Below are 24945 nucleotides of genomic sequence, written 5' to 3'. Positions count from 1 at the left end.
AGCTCTTACTGGAAGGGATGAGGGCCTCTTGTGGTTGACCACACCCAGCATAAAAATGTAGCAGGGAAACCAACAGCCTTTACCAGAATGTCCATAGTTACCTTTGTGGTGAAGGGCCATGCTATTCTCTGACATCCTTTGACCTCCCTGGGCCTGATTCCCTCTCCCCACTCACACACACACACACACACACACACACACGCACACACACACGCACACGCACACACACCCTGAGAAGCTGTGGGAATCTGCTGGCCCCTCTGGATTGGCTGGCTGTCTCCAGGACCCTCAGCAATGGGCATCAGTGCTGGCCCCACCTCCAGCCTACCTCCTGCCTTCCTCCCCTCCCAAGACATCCCTTAGGTCTTCTCACAAGTCATGTGTCTTGTGAGTGAGAGAAAAAGGACCTGCTGGGCCAGAATGGGATCCTTGGGTTTAAGGAACAGAAAGTCCCAAGAAAGGACAACCTGCAGAGTGGGCCCACCCCACTGCGTTCTGATGGACTTGTGAGCAGGATCAGGAGAAAAGAAGGAAACTTTATCATTATTATACATGTTAATTTTTATAATTTTATTTATATAATTAATTTATAATTTTACCAAAATTATGATAAATATATATAATAATCATTCTCATTGCAATAGCCTCCTATGCCAAGCACTGTGCTGAGCACGTCACATATAGTCTTTCCTTAAACCTCAACACCGCCCTGCAGCTTCTGTCAGATGCAGATTTACCACGAAGCTAACGTAAGACTAGCTCACTTGTGTGATCTCCTTCCAAAGCCCTGTTCCTAATTCCATATTCATCACCATATTTTTTAAAAGTTTCAGGCCCCCCAGAACTCGGATCCTTCCATGGGTTCTATTATTAATCCATTTTACAGATGAGGAAACAAAGACACAGAGAAGTTAAGTTATTTCTCCAAGGTCACCCAGACATAAAGTAGTGAACCCCACTGCTTTTTTCGTGCTTGGGAGAGGCTTCTGGAAGAGAGGACACACACCTGTCTGGAGCTGTCCCCAATCCAGAAGCCAGCAAATCTTCTTTGATCCTGGTGTTTGAATGTCTCATTATTTGACACCGTCTGTCCCAACAGAATCTCTAAGGCATCTTGAGAGGGTGGGGGATTGACAAGTTCTGTCTCCAAGAATAGAGTGAAGAGGGGATGAAAGATTCCTACAGGAACAGCTAAACAAACCAACCAGTAAGCCAAGTGTGGAGAAGGAGCGGGGTTTGGAAAGCAGGTGGAAGGTAAGGAAGGCAGCTAGAGTCGTTAGGAACCCAAGGGATTTCTGAGTGAGGAATGGAGCCCATTCTTCCTGAGCGGACATTTATTTAGCACCTACTGGGTGCCAGGCACTGTGCTCGGTGCCTTATAAATGTTCATTCTAACTTGACAACAGGCCTGCGAGGTAAGTAATCTTATCCCTATCTGTGGATGCGAAGACCGAGGCTCAGAGCCGCACTGCCTCCAAACGGTGATAGACTGCTTTCCTCAACAAAGGCAGCGAGTAAGATTTGGGCGCTTAGTGCGTGGGTATTCTACCTTAATGAAAAAGAAAAATAATCAATTCATGAACTTAAAAAGGAAAGAAAATAGCAGAGAAATAATTAAGCTTTACATGGAAAGAGAAAATTGAAGGTTTCTAAGGACATAGATTTAGATTGAAAAGCTCCCGAGGGGAAGCTTGGAAGTTCTTGAGAAAGAGTAAGTAGTCCTTCCATGAACAACTAAGAGAAACCAGAAAAGCCTATAAAAATATTAAGCTTTCTTTTCCCTTTCTAATTCTCATTTTCAGGAACAAAAAAGAAAATAAGGTGGGAAGTGGGCTATGATAATAGACAATAAGTGAGGACTTGGATCTCTGTGTGCCATGCTCGATGAGGTGGCAGGCAGGAAAAGGGGAGGACCACTAACATGCAGATGTTGGTAGTAAGTGGTTACTTGACATTTATACTTGTTATTTAAACCAAGAGCTTATTTTTGAGATGTATAAGGGATCCGTTGTCTCCTGGCCATCCATGTCTGTTGTCAGACTGGACATTTGAGCCCGGGCACCAAGCCCAAGCCACTGTTCACCTGGTGCCACCCAGCCAAACTGTAGGCAGGATGGCGCTGGTGGTTTAGTTTCATAAACCTAAGCTGGTAAATTGATGGCCAACACCACCATACTTACCTACTAAAGCTGAGACAATAAAGATGGGCTGACAGGCCACAGGGCTGGGGTGGAAGACCAAGTCAGAGGCTTTAACCATAAGAAGGAGGCTGTTTACCTAAGTCATGTGGTAACAATGTGCAGACCATATCATCATCCTGATACAGGGAGAAAATGTGGTTGGGGGTAAAGCAGTTAACTGCTTCCTGGAACTAGCAGCTTAAGACCCACGAGAAGGGGAAATGCCCTCGACCAGGCACAGACTAGTGATTTCAAACTGGTGATGGAAGTACCTGTGGGTAAACCAATGTGTGGTGCTGATTATAACTGATAAGTGCAGCCTCCTTGTGGGGGTGGTAACCCCAAATTAATCATGCAGTTACTCTGTTTTAAAAAGAAAAATCCAAGAAAAGCATGGGTGTTAGAAAGAAATGGAGAGATATATAACGTAATGGAAAGAACCCTGACTTGAGATCTGGAACCTTAAAGATTAGTGCTGGTTCTGCTAGCATTTAGCTTGAAAACTTGAGCAAAATCGTATCCCATCTTTGGTTCTCAGTTTCCTCATCGGTAGAATAAAAGATTGGAGTAGACGGTCTCTAGGACACCTTCCAGCTTTAAGAGTTGTTGATTCTAAATAGCCATGTTAAACAATTTGAGGAAGCCTAGCAAGGAAAGTGTAAAAGATAAAATAGTAATTACAAAATGGACACTTAGTGTTTTCCAAACTGTGTTTCATGGAACACTAACAATGAATAAAGTGTTTCACTTTAAAAAAAAAAGTCAATTGTCAAATAAGTTTTGGGAAACCCTGTGTGCTACATTTCTCTTCCTTAGAGATAGACAGTGAATATTAACATATTACAGGCCCTGGTAAGTCCAGCAATAAAAACCTCTCTAATCTTGTTTAATCAAGGTTTACCTAACTTTTTTTAAATTGTGGAACTTTTTTTTTTTACTGTAATATTTGTAAAACATCTGGACACAAATGCTCTAGGAAGTGGTACTGTATCTGTTTTTCTGCACCCACCCTAAATCCAGTTCTAACATTAGCGACAATATTTTTAGATTGCACCAGATGCAGAAAGAGAGCAAACTAGAGAATCTCTATAATACTTGACAAGCATGGGCGAAAAAATACTAAATTAAAATAATTTCTCTAGATCTAAGTAGCAAGTAAGACATTTATAATTCACCAGAGCTAGAGATCATCTGCTCAAGAATTGTGTGGTCACACAAGGGCAAAATTCTAGAAGTGGCAGCCACAGTGTGCAAGCCACTCTAACAAGTGTGCACGTTACCCCACTAGGAATCACCCACGAGGCCTCCTGTCTGGAGTACAAAGTGAGTCCATTTCCTTGTTTCTGGTGCTTTGTGTCTGTGGTACTGACTATCTACTTTCTGTCTTCCCTGCTTTATCTCAAAAGCCAGCTTCCCAGTTGTCTGGATCTGGCCCATTCCTGAGGGTGGCCCATGTCGGTGTCAGTTGTTTCTTCTCCCACTGACTAGGATCCCGGCACACTCCACACTGGGCCAGCTAGTAGGACCTATAATCACAGGTTGGGTCATCAACTGTGTAGGGGATTGTGGGAGAGAAGAAAAGGGTGTTGTTATGAATATAGAACCTGTTTGGAAGCAGGAAGCAATTAGGATTAGTCAATCACTCTCCTAGACAGAAGCATATACAGTCGTGCATTGCTTAACTGTAGGGACATCTTCTGAGAAACACGTCATTAGGCAATTTCGTCATTGTGCAAACATCATAGAGTGTACTGAAGGGGAACAAAATTTGCTACCCCAGGATGTGTCTCTTTAACATAGGGTTATTTTAGGCTGATTATTTTTAAGAAATAAAAGACTCAGAAAGTTTTCCTTGCTACCTCCCCCTTAACTGCCTAAAAGAATTCCCATAAAAAATCTGTCTCGGGAAGTGAGCTATCATCTTAGCATAACATGAACTAGGTGAGAATGTAGAAAAGCCTGTTTGCTGGGCTCCCCTCTGTGTTCTTCTGTTTCTGTGTGGCCAAACACTTGTTTTCCAGACATTTGCTCCTTTTCACCTACCTGTGAATTGCCTTCCTTCCCTTTGAAGTCCCTGACTCTCCCCATCCCCAACATCTTCTTTTGTCTTACCTGAGGATGGTATTTAAGGTGAGGGCTTCAGCCATTTTGGTGAGTTACTGGGTTTTGCTGAGTTTCTCCCATGTATACATGTTAAATAAACTTTTGCTTTTCTCCTGTTAATCTGTCCCATGTCAATTTAATTCTCAGACCAGCCAGAAGAACCTAGGAGGGTAGAGGAAAATTTCTTCCTCCCCTACAGTGCTTACACCAACCTCTCCTACAGTACTTACACAAATGGAGTTCTTGTGGGTTTTCATTTATTAACTTTTGTAAGTGATCTGAAGGAAGGTGTACAAAATGACATGACAAACTATAGGAAATACTAAAATGGCAAAGAATAAATAGCAGTATGTAATCTCACAAAGCTGAAAATGGGCATAAAATTGCCAGGGGCTTGGGGGAAGACTCAGGCCGTTGCAGAAGGTGGGAGGCAATGTGTCCGGGAAGGTGAGGCACCAGGAAGCCTGGTGACAGGTGGGAGCCTTGGCAGAGGGTCAGAATTCGGGAGGTCTAGGAAGCGGTGGTGTTAATGGACTAAGTTAGTGGGGTCTGGTTGTCAGGTGAACGTGGAGATCTGGCCAGGGATGCCCTTGGCACCAGATTGTTCTGGCAGCAAGCAGAACCCTTGACCATAGCTTCAGTGACAGGACCTGGTCCCAGGAGCACTGGTCAGAGTGAGGCAGGTCTTGGGCTTTCCTTTTTTGATCCAAATAAGACCTGTACGTGATAAAAAATAAAACACTAGAGGTGACTGTAATGTAAAGCAATAGTCTCCCACCCCACGCCTCACCACTCCAAGTGCCCCTCCATAGGGGCAGCCACTTATTCATTTTTAGTACTTCAGGAGCCAACTGTATATCACCAACCAATAAGCTTATACCTATAACTTGATTAATCAAAGTCAGACATAATCTGTTGACTCCACGCTAAGAAATAGGAGAGTGTAGCTTACTTACATGGTCTTCCATCTACTCCTTAATTTATGATAGTTATATTTTTATTTTTAGTTCTTTTTTGGTTACTTTATGACTTTAAATAATATGCTTTAAATCTCTGTTATTTTATCAATTCTAGGGCACATCCCTTCAGTTTTTATTGTTGGTGTAGGAAAGTGAGCTTCTGTGTTGTATTTTAAGATTAATGTATTAGAGTCATATTTATTGTATGCGTAAAATTTTTTTTACAAGGAATGCTTTAGTTATCTTAAGGGAATGCCTAATTTTAAGAGAATCTGCAGAATCCTTTTATATTTACGTTTTAGAGCAATATCAGGGAAGCCATAACAAGTTGATTATTAGCAGGTGAGTAGGCAAAATCCCATGAAAACTGTAGTTTAGAACTTTAAGTGAACACAGTTTCTCACACACACTCAAAACTAGTAAAAAATTTTTTGTCTTAAGGTGACAAGTCAACACTCTTTGTAACTTCAAAGACGAACTGCTCAATATTCTTGGAAATTTCTTTGCTCTTCTTAGCAAACACTTAGAAACTCCCCTTTATGATGACAAGGTACAGAAAAAGTATAGAGTTAACTTAAAATTTATTGCCACTGGTATATAAATATTTGCTAGCCTTTCCTTATCTACCTAACAAATTGAATGGCTAGCTCACCTTTCAAGTTTTCTTATTAAACGAATTGAAGCCAGTATGGAGATTCCTCAAAAAATTAAGGATAGAACTACCATACGATCCAGCTATTCCACTGCTGGGTATTTATGCAAAGAACGTGAAAACACCAATGCATAAAGATCCATGCACTCCTCTGTTCATTGCAGCGTTATTCACAATAGCCAAGACATGGAAGCAACCTAAGTACCCATCAAGGGAAGAATGGATAAAGAAGATGTGGTATTTATACACAATGGAATACTACTCAGCCATAAGAAACGATGAAATCCAGCCATTTGTGACAACATGGATGGACATTGAGGGTATTATACAAAGTAAAATAAGTCAGAGGGAGAAGGTCAAATACCATATGATCTCACTCATTAAGTAGTAGATAATAACAACAAACAAACACATAGAGACAGAGATTGGATTGGTGGTTACCAGAGGGGAAGGGAGGGGGAGGAGGATAAAGGGGATAATTAGGCACATGTGTGTGGTGATGGATTGTAATTAGTATTTGGGTAGTGAACATGAGAACATGATGTAATCCATGCAGAAATAGAAGTATAATGATGTACACCTGAAATTTATACAATGTTATAAACCAATGTTACCACAATAAACAAACAAAAGAAAAGAAAAGAAAAGAAAAGAAAAAAACGAATTGAAGCTTGTGACATTCAAGGCAGTCCTGAGTGAAGGTCATGCAACTTGTATTTTGTTTTCCACACTACTGTGATGAAAATATCAGTGCTTTTTCTCTTTCCTCTTTTCAGTTCCTAAAACCCGTTAGCTATTTTTACTTTTTACTTCGTGTTTACTTTTTTTTACTTTTACTTCATCAAGGTAGATAATATTTGTATTCTATTTTGTAGCTATGTCCTCTGTGCTTTGTCTATAGGTCAATTTTAGAAGTTAAAAAACGATAAACATGACTATGTAGCTGTTTTTCATCCAAGAGCAAAGTAGTGGGCTAGAATTCCATTTCTTTGCCGCGATTCTGATGTGGTCCTTATGCCGTTTAGGGGAGGATGTTCCTAATATCATGGCCAAATGGGTTAATTTTTCTTAAATTTTATTAAATGTTTAAAACCATGTCACATTTTAGTTTGCTTCATATTTAGACCTTGAATTTCTTGTTCATTTCCTGGAATTTCAATAACTTTTTTTTTTTCTTGTTGCCATAATATGCAGTCAGCATATCCTTAAAGTTATTTGGTTTCTTAATCACACTGTTCATTATGTTGAATCCACCTTCTATCCAGAGGCATCCCTCTTGGGGCCTCCATCCTTCTGCTTCAATCCCTGCTGGTTTCTCTGCTGTACGACTCTTATTCTGGGACTTTACTCCATTCCTGAATTATTACCGCTGTTTTCTGAATCTTGTGTTTTTCTCCTTCATGATTTACATCCTCATTTTGCTGGAGAACATGCTTTAGTATCTTACTCAGAAACAATATGTAGGAGGCAAATTTTCTGAGCCCTTGTTTGCTTAACTTTACTTTCACTTAATTGGTAATCTGGCTAAAATTCTAGTTTCAAAATAATTTTTGCTTATAATTTTAAAATCAATGTTCCATTGTTTTCTACCATTCAGTGTTGCTGATAAGAAGTCTGATGCCAATCTAATTTTTGTTCCTTTGTAAGTGTTCAGTTTTTATCTTTGGAAATATTTAGGATTTCTCTTGAAATTGCACAATGATGCGTTTAGGTATGGGCTTTTTTTTTTTTCCCCCCATTCTTTGTGCTGTCTACTTTATGGGATATTTCAACCTGAAGATTTCTTCTTCAGTTTGGAGACAGTTATTTCTATTATTTATCTGATTATTTTATTTTGTTTTCTCTATTCTCTCTTTCTGGATCTGTTGTTAGTTGAGGGTTGTAATGCAGAGATTTCTTCTCTCTTTCTCTTATTTGCTCAAATTTTCTACCCCTTTATCTTTCTGTTCTAAATTCTTTATCTTTTAGATCTTCTATTGCATTTTTAATTTTAGCGATCACGTTTTTAATTTCCAAACATACTTTCTCGTTCTTGGATTGTTTTGTTTTTCACAGCATCTTGCTTTATAGATAGAATATTCTTCTTGGATGTGTCTGGAGCTGCTAATTAGTGTTTTCTTCAAAATTCTCTTCTGTGTCCTGACTTATATGTTTCTTCCAGCCCAGGTTGTTCTATTTTTGTCATGCATGTGTTTGTGTATTTGTTGCTGGTTTTCTTCACACACCTGGTGATCTTGGTTGCTGGCGTGGATTGCCTGCTGCAGTGTCTGTGGATCTGTTTCGCTGATGGGGCTCTTCCTTCATGGGAAAGCTGACTGCACTGCATTTGTGAGTATGGCTGGTTCTTGAGGTGGCTTCATTTGGGGTGCAGACCTCCACACTAGCAGCCCTGGTTTTCCTTGGACGGTTTATTCAGATCCTCTAGAGAAGCATTCCAAGGCTTTCTTTTCCTCCCCTTTCATGCTGTATCATTTTCTCCATTTCCTGTTCCAGACATTTGTGGAAACCTTTCATCTACTCGAGGCTCCCCCTCCCAATCCTCTTTGCTTATAGGCATGTGTCCATTTCTCCCTTTTACTTCTCTTTTAATAGGATCTTGGGAGGGAGGGGAACAATAGGAAAGAAAATGTGCTTAACATGCCATTTTAAACAGAAAGCCCTTTAAAAATTATTTTCCCTTGTTTCAAAATGATCACTGTGGAAAATTGAGAAAATATAGATAAGCAGTAAAATAAAAAAAGATCTGTTTTCCATCACCCAGAAATAACATTGTTAACATTTTAAAATATGTTCTAGTTCCTTTTTCCTTTTTTCTATGTGTGTATTTATCTGTTGTTGTTTTTTTTACAACAATGGGATTATACCATATGTTCTGTTTTCTAATATGCCTCTGAAAATGAAACAATAGCTTTTAAATATCTTTCCATGTCACAACACATCCCTGACAGTATGGGAGACCTGGTATTTACTGACAAATGCATCATCACTTATTTTGCCAATCCCCTATTTTTAGACATTAGGTTGTTTCTGATTTTCACTATTATAAACAAGCATTTATAAACACTTTTGGCTAAATCTTTACTCATATCCTTGACTAGTTACTTAAGATAAAATCCTAGTAGTGGAATGGCTGGGTCAAAGTATATGCAGCTCCCAGTCTTGGTCCTACATTCAGGCTACTCTTCGATATGGCTCCACTTTGATTTTCTGGCCCCAACCTTTCACTTTACTCCACTTTCCTTGAGCTCCCTCAAGCATTATAGGAGAGGCCTTAAGAGCTTAATTTTCAGAGTCAGGCAGACCAGGGTTGAATCCTAGCTTTGCCACTTACTAAATGTGTGACCTCAGGCTATTTTAATTAACCTCTTTGAGTACTAGTTTCCTTTTCTATAAAATGGGGGTAATAATTCTCCTTTTCTGATTTGGTGGTTGTGAGGATTAAACAAGATGAAAAATGCATGGAAAGCACTTAGCACAGGCCCTGTCAGGTTGAAAGTGTCATAAATCCATAATGATGGAGTTAGACCCGTTCCCCTCCCTAAGCCTGTGCAAATCTTCCTTCAAGGCCACCTTCAAGACGCACCCACCCCTCCGTGAGGCCAGAGTTGCAGAGCACTTGTGGGCTGGACCGCATTTGATGTTCAGATCACGTGTTCTAGCTGCTTTCCTCTGTGTGTGTGTATGGACAGAGGGGCCATCCCCTCCTCACCATCCCACGCTGTGCTCTCCTTCCCCTCCCTGTCATGACTAATTACTTTTCATGAGTGTTCTTGGAGAATAGAGGCCATGATGAAGAAGAGCTTGTGACTCACTGTTCCTAGCATGGGGATTGTTCTTTGGAGTTTGTTTAGAACCCTTTGGTTGCTCAGGAGCTTTGAAAGTGGTCTCTGGCTCTGACTGTTGGATGGAACCTCCCCCCAGGATACCTGAACCCCTGTAGAGTCAGTGGGCAGCAGAGGCAGGAACTTGACTAAGGCTGAACCTCTCCAGGGTGTTTCCAGCAAGAAGGCAGAGCTCAGCATATTGCCCTGGGACCTTTGTGCTGCCTACCAAACCCCCGCCACCCTCATTACTTTGCACTGGTCCATAAGATGCTTTTGTACGCAGTAGGGCTTTCCTGTGAGCATCACCCAAACCACAAAGGTCCCTTTCACACCCCATGGATGCTTCCCCAGTTGCCAGGGGAGATTGAGAAGCATGGTTTGCAGAGCTGCAGATGGGAGGGCTTGACAAGGGATGGCTTCCAGGAGATGGCCCTGTAGGGGAAGATGATTCGTAGAGTGCGCAGCTCACCCCTCTCCCATTTGGGTGTCTTGCAGGAGTCATGGCCGGCTTCAACATGGGGGGCGACCTCAGAGAGCCTGCTGCCAGCATCCCCCTGGGCTCCCTAGCAGCTGTTGGCATCTCGTAAGTTCCCCTCACGGCAATCTGCTGGAGAGGGGAGAAAACCCGGGGCAAAAGAGCGGATTGCTCCTTTTGTTCTGAGAGTGCCCCAACTGTGACCAATCTATTTCATATTCCAATCCTCCTTTTAACACTCAGCCGGCTGGAAAATTCACGTCTGGTGGGTTCAGACGATTGCCCTTTCATACCTCCTGCCTGGGAATGCAGAGAGGAGGGGTGTCATTACACGCAGATCGCAGATCTCAGATCAGATCCTTTCTTCCCTTTCTCCTCAGCCTCCTGCCGCTCTCCCTCCCCACCCCCATTTTGAACTTGGGGATTTTTTAACCATTGAGTTTCCAGGATCACTGGAGGGAGCATAAAGATGAAGAGTTTTGCAATCAGACAGATTAGGGTTTGCATCCCAGCTCTGCCGCCCATTGGCTGTGTGACTTTGGGCAATTTACTTAGCTCTCTGAGCCTTCCTTTTGTTTTCTGTAAAATGAGGATAATGAGATATGTGGGCCTCCTAGATGGTAGAGGAGACACTGTGTGTAAGGTACATGGTAGGAACTCAGAGACTGGTTCCTCCTTCCCCCAGCTAGCCTCCCTGGCACCTCCCCACAAGGCTGTCAGTCTTCTTCAGTTTTATTTCACACTGTGCTGCCCACACTAGCAGGCTGGGTGGCTTTGGGTCTGTTTCTGACCTTCTAGAATCTTCTGTTTTTCTCTCTGTACCATGAGAAGAAGCTTCTCTGCCTTCACTGGGTGGGTGTGAAAGGCAATGAGATCACAGATGTGACAATGACTTGAGAAGATAAAAGTGCCTGTATTATTTTCACCGTGATATTTAAAAAATATTAATATATCTATTTCACAAATGCTGAATTTGCTCTTGGCTTGCTGTAATGGCACCGTTGCTTCTAGCCAGGCACACAGCACCAGCCTATTTTGTGCTAAATAAGGCAATCCCATTGGGAAGAAAATGAAGCCAAGAGAGAATTGGGTGGTGGAAAGGAAAGAAATGAAAGAATCCTGTCTTGTTTCTAGTCATAGCTGGGACGTCCTGGGAGGAGCTTTTGTCTCATCCTCTCGCTGCCCAGATGGGAATGAGGCCACTGGGATCATGTGACTTGTTCAAGGTCACAGGGCATCTGGGGGCAGAGCCAGGTCACTGCTGGCCTTTTCACACTTGGCTTGGCTCTCTGTCATCTAGGATCCAAGGAACAGCAGGACTTAGAGGTCTGAAAGATCATCAGCTTGTTCTTCAGCTGCAGGACGATGGGGTGTAGGGCTGCAGGTCAACCCTGCCTGAATCCTGGCAACCTAGGGGCCAGCTGGGCTTCCCCCTCCCCCACCCCAACACCCTTTGTGTGTTTTTCTTCTTTATTGAAAGAGACAAAAACAATGATACCTTTTTTTTTTTTGGCAAGAAATATGCTAAGGAGACATAGTACCAAAAGTGCCCCCCAGACGAGCTAGGGAGGCTTCCTGACTGGCCTTTCTCTTTCCTTTTGAGACAGGTCCCCGTGGGAACCCAAAGGCAGAGTGGGGTGGGTTGGGATGGGGTTGGCCGAGGTTGGGGAGCAGCTCTGCTCCACTCTTGGGTTTTCTGCAGGTGGTTTCTCTACATCGTCTTTGTCTTTCTGCTCGGCGCCATCTGCACCCGAGAGGCCCTTCGCTATGACTTCCTGATAGCTGAAAAGGTGGGTGAGTTCTGCACTGTCCGAAGGGCTTAGGCTGCTGGTGTTGCCTCCCCCTTGCAGTCCTGCCTGGGAATCCATATTGTCTTGGGCCAGGACTGAGGTACAGGGGGGTAAAAACATGGAAAAGGTACAGGTTCTTCTTATGGATCCCTAGAAACAGGTAACAACATCTGGAAAAGCACATGCACACAGGTGACTAATAAAGGGGACACAACCATCTCTTTGTGTCGAAAATCAGGACAGAAACAGAATCTGGTCACCTGAAATCCCCAGCTCAACCAGCCCTTCATTTTTGCCAATAGCCTCACCTTGTACCATGAGCAGAGAGTGCTGCTCACAAGAAGCAGGCAAGAAGGAGGAGGCTGATGGCTAGAAAGGAGGGTGGCAAGGTGGAGGGAGATAGAGGAAGCCCAGTGCCAGAGTGAGGGCCTGGGGGAGGCGAGGCAGGAGGCCCCTTGCCCTCTGAGGCCCCTCACCCCTCAGGCTCTCCCCTTGGGGTGGGCCGGTTGATTTGGCTGTAACATCTTTGTTTCTAGGGCTGTACACTCTGCCCCAGAGAAGATTAGCAAATTCCTTACGTTCCATGGATGCCCTTTAGCAGGCTGGAGGTCACGGGACAGTCAAGGACACTCATTTGGCATCTCTAGAACCCAGGAGAATAAGATTTCCAGATACTTTTCTGGAAATCCCTAAAAACTCCTACTTTCTTGTAAGTTTCTGGAGGAAAAGTGGACCCTGAGATTCCTGTCATTTATCAGAGAAATGGAGTAGGCGAGGGAGGTTTTCTTACTCAGTTAACTCTTAAGTATCATGGCTCATATTTTAGGAGAAACTACGCTTTCTCTTGGTGTGAGGTCTTGCAAAACAGCCTTGCTGATCTTCATGGAGGGCAACCTGGGGCAGGAAACCTGAACTTACTTTTTAGAGCTACATTAGGGCTTGATTATCACATTAGCACAGGTTTCTTTTTCAGGCATGTAGATACTGATGTAAAGGTGAGGTTTGTTTTCAGGGGTCTTGACCTTACCTGAAAGCAGGTTTTGAAAGAGGGAACAGTTCAGGTAGTGAGAACGCTGACATCCCCTTCCAGGGCCCGAGGTCTTAGGCTCCTAGTGAGCAAGGTTTGCTCTCAGGGAAGGAATCTATGGCCCTCATTCATACGTACATGCATGCTTCCTTCTCGACTGTCATCTCCCAGGGGCCTCTTCTCCAATTGTGGAATGAAGAGCTTGGCTGCATTAAAGGAATTAAAGGCCTCAGGGAGCAGCTGGCCCTTTGACCAGGGAGCTGCTTGCTGCTGTCTGCAACTTGCCAGGGGCTAGCTAGCACTGCCTGCTTCTACGGCTGGTTCCTTTCTAGTGGATTCCCTCACAGAGGTCCTTTCAACCATTCAAGACTGTGATCTGGATGGAACAAGGCAAATTATCCCCAGGGCTGGAGCTCCTTTCTCCCCTCCTTCCCCTGCTTTGCAGGGATGCTAAGAATGGGTATGTGGGAGGGCAGGCAGCCTGTGTCCAAGGAAGGCCACAACAGCAAGAGAGCAAAAACATCTCCAGTGACAGCATGGGAGAGCCTTTGTGGGTGGAAATTCCACGGCTAGTAATAGACATATGAACTGGGGGAAGCTTGTTTGGAACGCCACCTGTCCCAGACAGTGACCCAGGTAGGCAAGCACTTAGCCAGTGGGGGGCACCTGCTAAACCAGGCCTGGCAATAATATGTAGGAATGTCATTACGCACGCACCAGGATGAGAGGTGGAAAGTTAGTTTTTGGAGAAGACAAGAGACTGTTTCCTGGAATAGGCCGTTGTAAAGCCTGTGAAGAAAGAAAACATACTGTTCTTGGTTCTCGGTAGCAAACAGGGGCTGGTGCAGCAAGTAAGTGAATAGTGATGGAACCAACCACGGCAAGTCCAAAACAGCCACGCCCTGGTGTGCTGTTGCCCGCCATGGTCCCCCAACAAAGGAGGCCATGCAGGATTTTCCCCACAAAGCCTTGACCCTTGGCTTTTCTCCTTTCTTGCTCTCTGGTGTCCCTTCTTGGGCCTGACTCGGCTGCAGTAGCAGGTACTAAGGCAGTGAGCTGGGCCACCAACAATTTTACTAACAGTGCCTGGAGAATGGGAGGGTGCAACGGATAGAGGTTGGAAGGTAAAAGTTCACAGTCTCCTTCTGTGGTCACTTGACACAATCTACCACCCTAATGTGGTTTTAGTAAACTGTTCATCTCAACTTCCTGTCTTTGCTATGGCCTTGGTCTGAGCCAGCCCATCTCTTAGCTTTCCAGGGCCCTGAGGAAGCAAGGCCTCTTCCGGCTGGTCTGTGTGCCCTGAGGGTCTCGCCTCCAGGCACAGACCAGGCCTGGCCTCCAGCATGCTCCCCTTGGCGCTGGTTCTCATGAAGCTCCTCAACTCGCTTCTCTCTCTTTCTCTCCAGCGCTTTCTGCCAGAACAGTTACCTTCCATGGCTACCAGCTGTCCTGGATTCTTTTCCACTGACCTGCAGCTGGTTACTTCATCTGTTTCTTTCTGGGTTTCCTGTAGCTTCTCTAATCTATTTCTAATCATTTGGCTTCCCAGCCCACAGTTTCTCTAAGAAGTTTCTTTTTAACTAATGTTCATAGCCTAGAGGAACTTTTTCCTGGCTTTTGGGTGTCAGTTTCAGTAATATTATGCTTTCTAAAAGATCTTGAGTACATTGTGGTGGCTCTGAAGGAATCTATGTGAAGCCCAATACCTGGCGCACAGTAGGTGCTTATTAAATTCTGACTCCCTTCCACACTCCTTACGGGGATACCCATATAGATAGAGACATTTATTTGGGGGACACATTTTTTCCCTATTTTTTCTATGTTTAACTGAATAAGAAAAACCAAAATAGTCAATCTCAATATCATTCAGTTATAGAAAAAGGAACTGTATAAAGAACAGGTGTTAGTAGGAGAAAATTAAATAGATTGAATAAGTGTTTCAAAATAAGCTTGTATACAGTCCAGGAGAAAATGTTTATTACACACCAAAAAGACCAAGGCCTTTAGGAGGCCTGGGGCTTGTTAACTAGTAAAATAACAACAAACTAAATAGGAAAAGTACCCTAAAAGCATCTTTGTTAAAAATGAGGTATCCCAAACTTAAGATTGGCAACAGATGTTAGCTCAGGGCGAATCTTCCTCAGCCAAAACAAAACGGGGGGTATCCCACAGAGTAGGTTCTAGTCGTTCTGAGAATTGACAGTCATGGTTTCACATGTTCAAGGGGGGCCTTGAAAGCCCATGACACAAGCTGTGCTTGGGAAGATGGGGGTGGGGCAGGGCTCGCGTCTGGTGAGTGAGCCTTGCCCGCTGCTCAGCATCCACCGCCCAACCCAGCCTGACTGTCCTCGCTCTCTGTCATGGACACAACGCTGTGCCAACTTTGTTTCCTTATGGAAAATGGCTATCAAGTGAGAGGGAAAAGTTGACTGAAAATTGAGATGTTGGTCAATTTGTGGAATGAGGACAGTGTTAATGAGGACAGTATTAGAAAACTCATGTCTGTGGAAATATGATGTGGGAGAAGACTAGGGAACTGTTGAGACATTGCTATGTTAATAAATTTGGGATGGGGAGGGTTTCAGGATATACTCCTCAGTAATGTCAAGAGACCACAGGATTTAGATGCGGCAGAATGAGCACCTTGCAAATGACTTTAAATTCAGTCCTTCAAGAGAAGGGAGCAGCCAGTGGATTGGTGGGATCATTTAAAGACTGAAGCTCCCAACGGGATCTGGGATAAAATACCAAGAGCATGGGGCCAGCCCGGTTGCACAATGTTTAGGTTCATGAGCTCCGCTTCCGCGGCTTGGGGTTCGAGGGCCTGGATCCCTGGCATGGACCCACGCACTGCTCATCAAGCCATGCTATGGCAGCGTCCCACATACAAAATAGAGGAAGATGGGCACAGATGTTAGCTCAGGGACAATCTTCCTCACCAAAAAAATAAAAATAAAAAAATTTTAAAAATTAAAAAATACCAAGAGCAGAGATGGAATTAAAGATTTTCATCAGTAGTTACTAAAAAATAAATTAGGGTAGTTCACACTCCAGATAATATTTTGGAAAGATAGAGAACTTGGTGATGACTCAAACAGGTATATGACAGAAGGGCACCTTTTTTTTTCCTCCTAAAGAATAGCTGACACACATTTGCTCAACTAAATTCTCACTTCCACCTCCACTGGCACAGTTAGCAAGTTTACAGTTCCATATGAGTAGAGAAAATGATTAAATTCTGCAAGGGCCGGGAGCAAAGCTGTGTACTTTACTCTTGTACCTAGATAGCCGTGCCCTGTGCCTAGCACTGGGCCAGGTATGTAACCTGTCCTCAGTAAATGCTCCCTACATGGATGGATGGATGACAGGAAGGAAGAGACAGGATTCAGGTGGGAGAGAGACAGAATGGAGTTTTTATAATTTATCCAGACATGAGGGTCAACATTTCATGTATTTTTCAGAAAATTGACAGAGTAGTAGTTTTATATAAAAGAGTGGCAAGTGAACAGGCCATTCTAAACACAGTTGACAAACTGGACATGTCCATTATGCCTGGACAGTCCCTCCTCTGGCCCCCAGCCAAGGGTTCTGCAGGAATCCCAGGGACTGTTTGTGGTAAGGCTGGCCAAAGATGGAAGTCACGGTATCATGGCCTCATGGTGCCAGAGACTCATCAAGTTCCTGAGGTCAGTTCCAACAGTAGAAGAACGCCAGACTGGGCAGTCTCATTCCCACTGTGAGTAAACGGACAGGCTTTAAATGAAAAATGGGGTTTTGTCTGACTCCAATATATATAACCTTTTGGGTAAGAAGTAGTAACATTTCTGCAAGGAGATACCATGCCTGACTGTCCTAGAGAATTCTCTGAGGGGAGAATACAGTGGATACAATGGACTACGCCCAGTGGTTCTCCACCCTCACTGCACATTAGAATCACCTGGAGGGCTTTTGAAAAATCAGCAATATCTGTGCCCCACTCTATGCTAATTAAAGCAGAATCTCTGGGGTGATTCTCATGTATAGCCAAAGTGAAGAACTACTGAGTTAGATTTTCAAAAAGCTCTTGATACAGTTTCATAACAGAGTCTATTTTTTTTTTTAACCAGTCAACATAGGATGTGTTTGGTAGAGAAGACAGAAACAAAGGTTATGGATGCATGATCGCATCTCAGAATGGACCAGGGATTAATAAGGGGACCAGGTTATCTAACAATTTTGTAAGATATCCAGGGCACGAATCACAGTGAAGTCGTGAAGCTTCATGAATTCACTTGGCACTTGCTGAGCCCTGATTGCCAGACTCTCTTGGATGTGGTGGGAGGGGGCAAGACGCAGGAGACCCGGGAGTTTATGGTTCACTGGTGAGATAAGCCACGAGCGAGATTAACCACACCACAGGGTAGAAAATAACAAATGCCATCAGAGTACACAAATAAAGTGATGGGAAACATGAGATGACATTAATTTCTTCTAGTAATAAAATGGTAAGAAGAGTGGGGGATGAGATAGACACAAGTAACCTAGGACAATGAAGAAAAGAGGGGAGATTCATGGAGATAAGATGAGATAATGCATTTAGGGAAGAGTTATCCACACTGAATTAGGGACAATGGAGGCTCTGTAGTGGACCTTAGTGTTGTCCATCAAACCTCTGGCCTCCCTGACCATCTGGGTCTTATGCCACCTATGTATGGTTTGAAGGGAGTGAGCCCCATTTAATATTACAGAAGCCCAAATGACCAGACTCTCGCTTGCCTGTCCTTTTGTGGCCCTGGTAGGGCATGTGACCTAGGCTAGGCCCATCGGATGCTCCCAGTGTAATAAATGAGGCAAAGATAAAGGGATGGGGAGAATTCATCTGCAGGCCAGCAGGTTACTTGTACCATCTTGATATTTTTGCAGCGGGGCATTATGATCAGATTTGAGTTTAGAGAGGTCACTCTGTCAGAGGCTTGGGGATGATTCAGTGTGGGCAGAGCTCAGAGGCAGGAGGCCAATTAGCATTGTTGTTGGCCGGTGGTTCTCAAAGTATAGTCCCCAGGCCATCAGCATCAGCATCATTTGGGCACTTCTTGGAAATCCAAATTCTTGGGCCCTACCCTAGACCTACTAAATCAAAAACTCTGAGATGGGCCCAGAAATCTGTGTTTTAACAAATCCTCCAGATGATTCTGATGCACACTCAATTTGAGAACCTCTGTGTAGTCCATACAAGATGTGATGGTGGGCCGAGCTGAAATAGTGGCAGTGCAAATGAAGTGGGGTGGGGCTGGGGATATTGGAAATATATCCAAGAGGTTGAATCTAGAGGACTTATGATTAGCTAGGGTGTCGGTGGGTGCCAGGGAAGAAGAAAGGAACAGAAGCAGGTTCTGGCATTGGATAATGAGACTCCTTCCTTATATAGGTGTCCCTAGTGGGCTTCCTGTTCCTTTTGGGCTTATACATCTCGTCCCTCGCCTCCTGTATGGGAGGCCTCTACGGAGCCCCCCGGATCCTGCAGTGCATTGCCCAGGAGAAAGTGATTCCTGCACTGGCCTGTCTGGGGCAAGGGGTGAGTGACCCTTTCTTTGAGAAGTGTACATTTTGCCACTAACCTGATTGTTGGCCAATAAATTGCTTAAGTCTTTCTGGTTAGAGCCAGTAGTCAAGTTTTCCCCGGGGGAGAAACGAGAATGCAGAGGTCTTTCTTGTCCTCTGGCTGCCTGAGACTGGGGCCAGTTGGACACAGCATCTGTCAGTGTCACCCAGGGCCCTTTAGCACTGGGTTAGCTAACCATCATAGTCATATCTTGGACCCTGTGCAGCAGGGAGAGGGAGTGCCGCATCCTTTAATAACAGTAAATTCAGGATCCTCCAGGTTTAGCATAGAAGTAAAACTCTCTTGGTGAGGAGGGAGGTGGTCTTGCAGCTCTGACTCTGTCCTCAAGATTCACCTTCCCTCTGGGGTTGCTTTAAGATGATTTCCCACACCTCTGGCCTCTGTGCTCCCTGTTATTCATCATGGCCCAAACCCTAACTGACACAGTATAGCTTAGATGAGTCATGGAACGATCAAGTGAGACATTCCCAAAACCAAGGGGATGACCAAGAGAGAAATAAACAGAGAGAACCCCATCCCCAGCCTCTCTCTCATTTGGGGCCACGTATTTGCAAGTCACCCTTAATTCGTCTCTTTACTTTCCTCCACTTCTTATCCATCAGTCAGCCTGGGCTGGGTGGGAGCAATGACTGTTGTCTCTAGTACCTTCCACGTAGTGTATGCCTTTTACTTTAATTTCATTTATTTTTTATTAGGTAATATATGAACAGAGTTCAAAAATTAAAATGATATAAAAGGTATACCCTGAGAATTTTTACTCCTATCATGAGTCTTTCTACTCTTTCCCCACCTGTACTCCTGCCCTATCAGTAGCTGTTTTTATTCGTTTTTTATGAATCCTTCTTTCCTCTATTTTTACACAAAGATAGTGTTCTACATACATTGTTCTATATCTTGCTTTTCTTCATTTAATATAGCTTGGATATCTATCTTTTCATACGGATGTAGAGAGAACTTTCTTATTCTTTTTCTATCATGTGGATATACCATAGTTGATTCAACCAGTTCCCTACAGATTATGTGTCTTCTAGTAAATGGGGCTACAAAGAGTACTCGTGTGTGTGTGTGTGTGTGTGTGTGTGTGTGTATAATTTCGTACATGTGCAGATATATCTATAGGATAATTTTCATAAGTCCGTTTGCTGGGTCAAAGGGTAAATGCATTTTTAATTTTAATAGCTATTGCCAAAATACCTTCCATGGGATTTGCACCATTTGTACTTCTACCAACAATGTATTAGAGTTCCTGTTTCCCCACGGCCAGCACCACTCTTAGACTCGGGCCAAAAGACCCTGCTTTATAGGACTGTTCTAGTCCTTGGGGTAAGAAGTTCATGAGGTGAAGGGGACATGCCTGCTTGGATCCCATGTTCTCCTTCTAGATGGTCCAGGAATGCTGCACCCAGGAATTCCCTGCCCAGATGTCCCCCAGCCCACATCCAGGGTCTACAAGGGCCTCTTCCCTGGGCCTGTCCTCTCTAGGGCTGGGATGTGGGCTGGGAGTCCTCATGTGGGTGTGAGGCCCCCCCAGGGTATAGCCTTGGAAGGGAAGGGGGTGGGCTGTGAGCTGGAGGCTGTGCATGGCCGTCCTCCAGTGAGGAACTCTGAAGAGTGCAAGAATTCTAAACTTGAACCTGGCCTTCCCCATCGTCCTGGAGGTGTGTTTGCCAAGGAAGGAGGAGAGAACATATTTAACAGTTTGTTAGCTTGGTTTATCATTGTAAATATTTAGAAATAGGGCATGTGGACCACCATTTGCACCCTTGCCCGGCACCACAGCGTCAGCAATGGACATGACCACGTTGTTAGCTATAAGCTTTTCCACAGTGATCACAGTGTTAGCAGTGAGCTTGTCTACAGTGTCAGCAATGCGCGTGTCCACGGTGTTAGCAGTGAGCTTGTCCACGGTGTCAGCAATGCACGTGTCCACGGTGTTAGCAGTGAGCTTGTCCACGGTGTCAGCAATGCGCGTGACCACGGTGTTAGCAGTGAGCTTGTCCACGGTGTCAGCAATGCGCGTGTCCACGGTGTTAGCAGTGAGCTTGTCCACGGTGTCAGCAATGCAGTGTCCACGGTGTTAGCAGTGAGCTTGTCCACGGTGTCAGCAATGCGCGTGACCACGGTGTTAGCAGTGAGCTTGTCCACGGTGTCAGCAATGCGCGTGTCCACGGTGTTAGCAGTGAGCTCGTCCACGGTGTCAGCAATGCATGTGTCCACGGTGTTAGCAGTGAGCTTGTCCACGGTGTCAGCACTGCGCGCGTCCACGGTGTCAGCAGTGAGCGTGTCCACGGTGTCAGCAGTGAGCTTGTCCACAGTGTCAGCAATGCGCGTGTCCACGGTGTCAGCAGTGAGCTTGTCCACAGTGTCAGCAATGCGCGTGTCCACAGTGTCAGCAGTGAGCTTGTCCACAGTGTCAGCAATGCGCATGACCACGGTGTTAGCAGTGAGCTTGTCCACAGCTCATTGTCAAATGTGAATTTTTGCCAATTGTGTAGTGAGAAATGGCATCTTAGGATACTTGTGATTTGCTTACTCTTATTATGAATGAGGTTAAACATCTTTTCCTCTAAGAGTTGTTCGTATTTTTTTTTTTATATGATTGTTGGGCTTTTTCTCTCAATTTCTAGAAGCTCCTTTTTTGTTGGGGAGATTAACTCTTTGTGATACGTGTTACAAATATTTTCTCTAGTTTGTCACTCACCTTTTAACTTTGCAAATTTCTTTTTTCCAAACCTTCTTTACATTGTGTGTATGAGAAAGATTAGCCCTGAGCTAACCCTTGTTGTCAATCCTCCTCTTTTTTGCTGGCTAAGATTGGCCCTGGGCTAACATCCGTGCCCACCTTCCTCTCCTTTATGTGGGACGCCTGCTGCAGCGATTAACGCATTTTCTTTTTTAAGAGAAGAAACTTAAAAAAAAATTTTTGAGATATATTCAACATACAGAAAAGGGTGTAAAGCCAATATGAACAGTTTAGAGAATAACTGTGAAGTGAATGTCCCTGTAACCTCCAGCCAAGAACACTGCCCATCCCCAGATGCTACCCTCCACACTCCCTCTCTGGTCAGAGCCCCGTCCCTCTCGCTCTGGGAGCTGTAGCTGCTATCCTGACTTCTGTGATAACAATTTCCTTGCTTTCTTTATGGCTTTACTCAGGAGTCGGCAAACTTTTTCTGAAAAGGGCCAAATAGTACATATTTTAGGCTTTGCAGGCCCTATGGTCTTTGTCACAAATATTCAGCTCTGCAGTTGTTGCTCAAAAGTAGCCACAGACAATACCTAATGGGATAGGCGTGGCTGTCTTCCAATAAAGCTTTATTTATGGGCACTGAAATTTGAATTTCATGTAATTTTCATGTGTCACGAAATATTCTTCTTTTTTTTTTCTGACTGTTTAAACATGTAAACCCATTCTTAGCTCGTGGGCATCCATAAACAGATGGTGGCCACATTGGGCCCAGGGCCATTGTTTGCCAACCCCTGGTTTGCATCCTACATGTGCATCTCTAAACAAAAGTTTAATTTTGCCTGTTTTTTTTAACTTTATATAAATGTGGCATGCTTCTTTCACTCAACATTACGTCTATGACATTCATCCACATTTTTGCCTGCAGCAGTAGCTTGTTTATTATCATTCCTATGTAGCATTAACTCATTTGCTACAATTTATTTATTCATTCTGCTGTTGATGGACATTTGGGTTGTTTCCAATTTGGGACTATTACAGACCGTGCAAAGAACATTCTTGTACTTGTAAACTGGTGCACATGCAGAGTTCTTCCAGACTATATACCCATTAGTGGAATTGCTAAATTGTAAGGAATGTACAGTGAGCCCGCCGTTGCCTGCGGGTTCTGCCTCCACAGATTCAACCAACTGGGGATCAAAAGGCCCTCAATTGTTGCGTCTGTATTGACCATATACAGACTTTTTTTCTTGTCATTATTCCCTAAACACTACAGTATAACAACTATTTACGTAGCATTTACATTGTATTAGGTATTATAAGTAATGTAGAGACAATTTAAGATTTTATTTATTTTATTTTTTCCCCCCAAAGCCCCAGTGGACAGTTGTATGTCGTAGCTGCACATCCTTCTAGTTGCTGTATGCGGGACTCGGCCTCAGGATGAACGGAGAAGTGGTGCCTCGATGCGCACCCGGGATCCGAACCCAGGCCACCAGCATCTCAGCGCGCGCACTTAACCACCAAGCCACAGGGCCAGCCCTGTAGAGACAATTTAAATTATACAGAAAGGTGTGCAAAGATTATATGCAAATATTACATCATTTTATGTAAGGGACTTGAGCATCCGTGCATTTCGGTATTTATGGGGGTCCTGGAACCACTCCTCCGTGGATACCAAGGGGTGACTGTGTATATTCACCTCCTAGATAACACCAAACTCATTTTCCAAAGTAGTTGTGCTAATTTACACTCCTATCAGCAGTGGATAAGCATTCCCTTTCCTCTGTGTTCTTGCCAATACTTGATATTATCAGACTTTTAAATTTTTGCTAATCTGGTGGGTGTTTAATGGTATCTCACTATGGTTTTAATTTGCATTTCTCTGATTACTTAATGAGGTTGGGCATCTTTCATATATTTAATAGGCATTCTTTTGCTCATTTTTTTTAGTGGATTGTCTGTCTTCTAATTATTTTGTAGGGATTCTTTGTATATTCTGGGTTACCCTTTGTCAGTTATATGTGTTGCAAATATCTTTTCCCATTCTTTAGCTTGTATTTTCATTTCTTTATGTTATCTTTTGGTGACAGAAGTTCATATGTGACTATTTTATCACTTTTCAACCCACCCTTATCAAAGTCCTGGCCTGGACCACTAGCGTTTCCCTCAGCTTACCTAAGACCCTTCTTCTAAGTTCTCTTTAATTTCTGAAGATATACTTTATTCTTAGTAGTTTTATTGTTAGAATATGCTAAACAGCTGTAGCAAATATACCCCAAAATGTAATTCTCAAAAACAGTAAAAATGTACTTTTACTCCTTTTTTTTTTTCTGAATAATTTTACTCTAAAGTTCTAGGTAAGGTGTTTCAGGTCAATAGGAGTTCTAATCCTCAGAGACTCAGGCTGATGATGACTTTACTATCTTCATCCTGAAACTTCAAAGGTTTCTTTCTATTCCAACCCTCAGTAAGGGGGAACACACCTGGAAGAATACACGTGGGAGGTTTACAGGTCAGATCTGAAAGTGGTTTATATGCTTGCCCTCATATTCCAGAGTGCTGGCAGTCAAGGAGGTGGGAGCAGGGGTTAGATCCTGTGTATCTCCTGAGGGCAAAGCTGACAATATTTGCCAATGGAGAATGAGAGAATGAGAAAAGGCATCGAGAATTTTGCTTGATTGAGCAACTGGAAGGATGGAGTTGCCATTTTATGACATGGAGACTACAGAAGGAGTAGATTTGAGGGTTGAGAGATTAGGAGGATCAGCAATTTGGTTTTGGCCGTAATAGATTTGAGATCCTATTAGACATCAACTGGGAAATGTTGAGTAGACAGTTGAATATTTAATTCTGAGTTTCAGGGGAACATTTCAGGCTGGAGATTCAATTTTGGGAATTGAGAGCATAAAGATGGTATTTAAAACCATGAGCCTGGTTGAGAGCACCTAGGAAGGGAGTATAGATAGAGAAGAGAAGCGGTCTGAGGATGGAGCCCTGGGCTGCTTGAAGTATACATTTCAGAGAAGTAGAGGAGCCAGCAAGGGAGACTAAGAAGGAGCAGTCAATGAGTGGGGAGACAAATCAGGAGAAGCTAGGTGAAGAAGGTCTTTCAAACACCAGCGAGGATCATCTGGGTCAAATGTAGTTCTTAGGTCAAGGAAGATGAAGACTGAGAAGGGACTATTGCTTTTGGCCCAAGAATTGTCAGTGACTGATGTATAGCTTCTGTGGAGTGACAGATTATATCGAGTTAGCAAATTTTTTCCACTCCTGTTCTCCTGAAGGTCACCATACTGCCTCCATTAATAACAGATATGTATAAATGTGTGTGTGTGGGCGTGTGCATGTGTGTATGTTTAGTATCAGAATTCCCCCACCTCAGCCACCAGTGAGTCTGCTATGTCTTCCAGAGTCTGCTACTCCCCTTAAGGTCATTTTTTCCATTACAGCCTGGGAAGAATCAACTTTGCATCTCTTTGATGTCCAACGCTGGTGTTAAAACCCAATGAAAGACAAAAGGAGAAGTATTTGGGAAGTCCAAGTTCTATAGTAATGCCCCATATTAATAGTTACTAATACAACTAATACTCATGGTGTGTTGGGAGCCTACTGTGTGTCAGTGCCGTGTCAAGCATTTTATA

General features: G+C 43.7%; 1 protein-coding gene across 3 annotated transcripts in view; it reads left to right on the top strand.

Moving 5' to 3' along the window:
* SLC12A8 (solute carrier family 12 member 8) overlaps positions 1 to 24945 on the top strand; it is a 126087-nt gene that overhangs the window by 80781 nt on the left and 20361 nt on the right. For 2 of the 3 annotated variants that reach the window (XM_087439733.1, XM_087439732.1), the window contains 3 exons: positions 10214 to 10301; positions 11896 to 11983; positions 18421 to 18567. In XM_087439733.1, coding sequence (XP_087295859.1) covers positions 10214 to 10301; positions 11896 to 11983; positions 18421 to 18567 — 323 coding nt within the window. The remainder of the gene's footprint in view (positions 1 to 10213; positions 10302 to 11895; positions 11984 to 18420; positions 18568 to 24945) is intronic. The other variant, XM_087439734.1, reaches the window with a different exon arrangement.

The sequence above is a fragment of the Ceratotherium simum genome, chromosome 15 (genome assembly GCF_057802395.1).
Source record: "Ceratotherium simum simum isolate JZ-2026a chromosome 15, ASM5780239v1, whole genome shotgun sequence".
NCBI classification, from domain to species: Eukaryota; Metazoa; Chordata; class Mammalia; order Perissodactyla; family Rhinocerotidae; genus Ceratotherium; species Ceratotherium simum.
The sequence above is the reverse complement of the archived record's forward strand: the minus strand, read 5'-3'. Positions and strand labels throughout refer to the sequence as shown.